This window comes from Echinops telfairi, unplaced genomic scaffold (assembly GCF_000313985.2).
Source record: "Echinops telfairi isolate 266 unplaced genomic scaffold, ASM31398v2 ScPeMD7_7439;HRSCAF=8477, whole genome shotgun sequence".
In the NCBI taxonomy this organism is placed as follows: Eukaryota; Metazoa; Chordata; class Mammalia; order Afrosoricida; family Tenrecidae; genus Echinops; species Echinops telfairi.
Genome location: NW_022111339.1, coordinates 1,138,738 through 1,140,992, shown reverse-complemented (window position 1 = coordinate 1,140,992; position 2,255 = coordinate 1,138,738). Strand labels below are relative to the sequence as shown.

At 50.2% G+C, this 2,255-nt stretch overlaps 1 protein-coding gene across 1 annotated transcript in view; it reads left to right on the top strand.

Moving 5' to 3' along the window:
* The window catches only part of MCUR1 (mitochondrial calcium uniporter regulator 1), a 9,146-nt gene extending 7,353 nt beyond the window's left edge, over positions 1–1,793 (top strand). Inside the window, exons 6-8 of the mRNA XM_045298681.1 lie at positions 113–166; positions 1,553–1,667; positions 1,765–1,793. Of these exons, the coding sequence (XP_045154616.1) occupies positions 113–166; positions 1,553–1,667; positions 1,765–1,793 (198 nt within the window). The remainder of the gene's footprint in view (positions 1–112; positions 167–1,552; positions 1,668–1,764) is intronic.
* The last annotated feature ends 462 nt before the right edge of the window (positions 1,794–2,255 follow it).

Genomic DNA, 2,255 nt, shown 5'->3' with positions numbered 1-2,255 from the left:
TGATAAGAGTTGTATGAGCCCCTAATAAAATGATTTAAAGAAAAAAAGACAGTGAGAAGGAGAGAGAAAGTGCCTGCATCTGACCCTGACCCTTGTGACCGGTGTGTTTCAGTATTCGTTGAATGAAAGGAAGCTGCTCGAAATGAGGACAGAAGTTGTGGCTTTGGTAAGAAAGGACACTTGGCATTTGCCGTGTCCTTTTTTCTTTAATCCCTGCATCATCCCATGCACTGTTAGTCCTGTGTGCCACCCTGGGCTGTAGAACTTACACTGGGGGTTATTGTCAGAGGATATCTTGCACTTAACAAGTGCCTTATTTTTTTTCTACTTCCCCCAAATAGCTTATTATCTTAAAGTGTAGATCTTATTGATGGAAAGAATCTGAATGCCAGAAGGAGTGCCAGATTTTTATTATTTTCATAACTATGGCATGCACTGATACTTCGGTCATACTGTTATTACCTGGAACCTTCAGGAGGCTGCCATGCTCCAGCTGTGGCTGGTCAGTGCCTCTGGGCCAGCGGTCCGCTCATCCAGGCATTTCCGTGCTCTGCCAGAGCCGACAGCTGTACAGAAGTACTCCCTTGCCTGGGGATTTTTAGGGAAGCTTTTCCGGTGTCTTTAGGCATAAATGCAGTAGTACAACCACTTTATAACAGCGAAGTCATGGGGAGAGCCGGTGGGAGGGTGTTAATTATGTAACGAGTTTAACGGGATTGCATTTAGAGAAGGGTACAAATCGGCCTTTGGGTCCACAAGCCTCCTAATACAGACATTTGGCTGCAGACCACAAGGTTGCAGTTCAAACCCAGCAGCTGCTCCATGGATGCTGCTGCTGCCAGCTCTATAAAGATCGACAGTCTCAGAACCTCGCTTTCACATGTCCTGAGTCAGAACCAGCTCCGGGGCAGTTGGGCTTGGTTTGGCGTTTAAACTATGAAAGAGGCAAGTTTTTAAACCTCAATGGAAATAGTGTCAAGGCACGCACCATAACTTTAAGAATGGTTTTTTAAAGCCTTTTTGAATCTACTGCCCACCTTTTAAGGAGCCCTCGGTAGAGCGATGGTTAAAGCCCCTAATTATCGCCCAAGAGGTTGGCAGTTAGACCCACGAGCCGCTCTGCAGGAGAAAGAAGGGGCAGTCTACGTGGGTAATGAGTTACAGCCTCGGAAACCCAGTGGAGGTCACTCCGAGTCGGATCGACGTGACCGCAGCGGGTGTATAGTTCAGGGGGATTTCGAAGTAGCAGACATGCACTGAGGACAAAGTGGGTAACGTGCCTTCTGCGCAGAGCAGCTTCGGGCCGGGAAGAGCCGGCAGCGCAGACGGCCCCTGCGGGCCGGGCCAGCGCTGGTCCCCTGCTCAAGGACGGAAGGGAGCGGGGCTAGGGGACGTCGTGGTCCTGTGAGAACAGGACAGCAACGGCTGCCGCCTTCAAGCCGCCTTCATCCGGGTCTCCCAGCCTGCACTGCTGGGGAGGGGCTATGCGCTCGTGGAAGCGGGGACATCAACCGGAAGTGGGCTCACGCCCCGCCCCTTCTTGTTTTCCAAGCATGCGCAGCAGGATCGCGCGCTCACTCAGACCGACCGGAAGATTGACACGGAGGTTGCCGGCCTTAAAACCATGCTCGAGTCGCACAAGCTTGATAATATTAAGTATTTAGCAGGTAAGCCGGAAATACCACATTTTAACATCACTGAAATTGGCAGACAGTAGACAACGAAGGGTGTATCGTAATTTTCATTGGCATGTTTCTGTGTTAGTCATAAACACTGATGGAATTCTGCACTAGGTGGAATCAAATTTAGTTACGATATCATCATTGTAATTAGTTATTTAGCCATATTCAGGTCAGATCTTGGATGGCTTATGAGTGCATGAATGCTGCTTCCGTTGGCGACGCCCCCTCAGAGGAGCTCGTTTGCTCCGAGTTCCTAACAAAAAGGAGGGGTCAGGGTTCATGCACCAAAAACGTATTCAGACGCCAGTGTCTCAAGTCAGATTTCACGTTATGCATGAAACATACCTCCAAGCTGTAGCAGTGCTTGGCGGGCAAGTTTGCGCTTTGTGTTCAAGTGTGTGTTGCTTTGTAGTCCAGGCGCGTAGACTTTGAGAACGCAGACTTCCTGGGCCTCTAAACCTGCATGAGGGTGTTTTCTTGAACTGGCTGCATTTACGTTTCACGGGGGATGGTTCGGGTCCTGGCCGTCTGCTTCTGGGCAGGTGCTCCCTGGGATGGGGCGTCGGTCCGTCA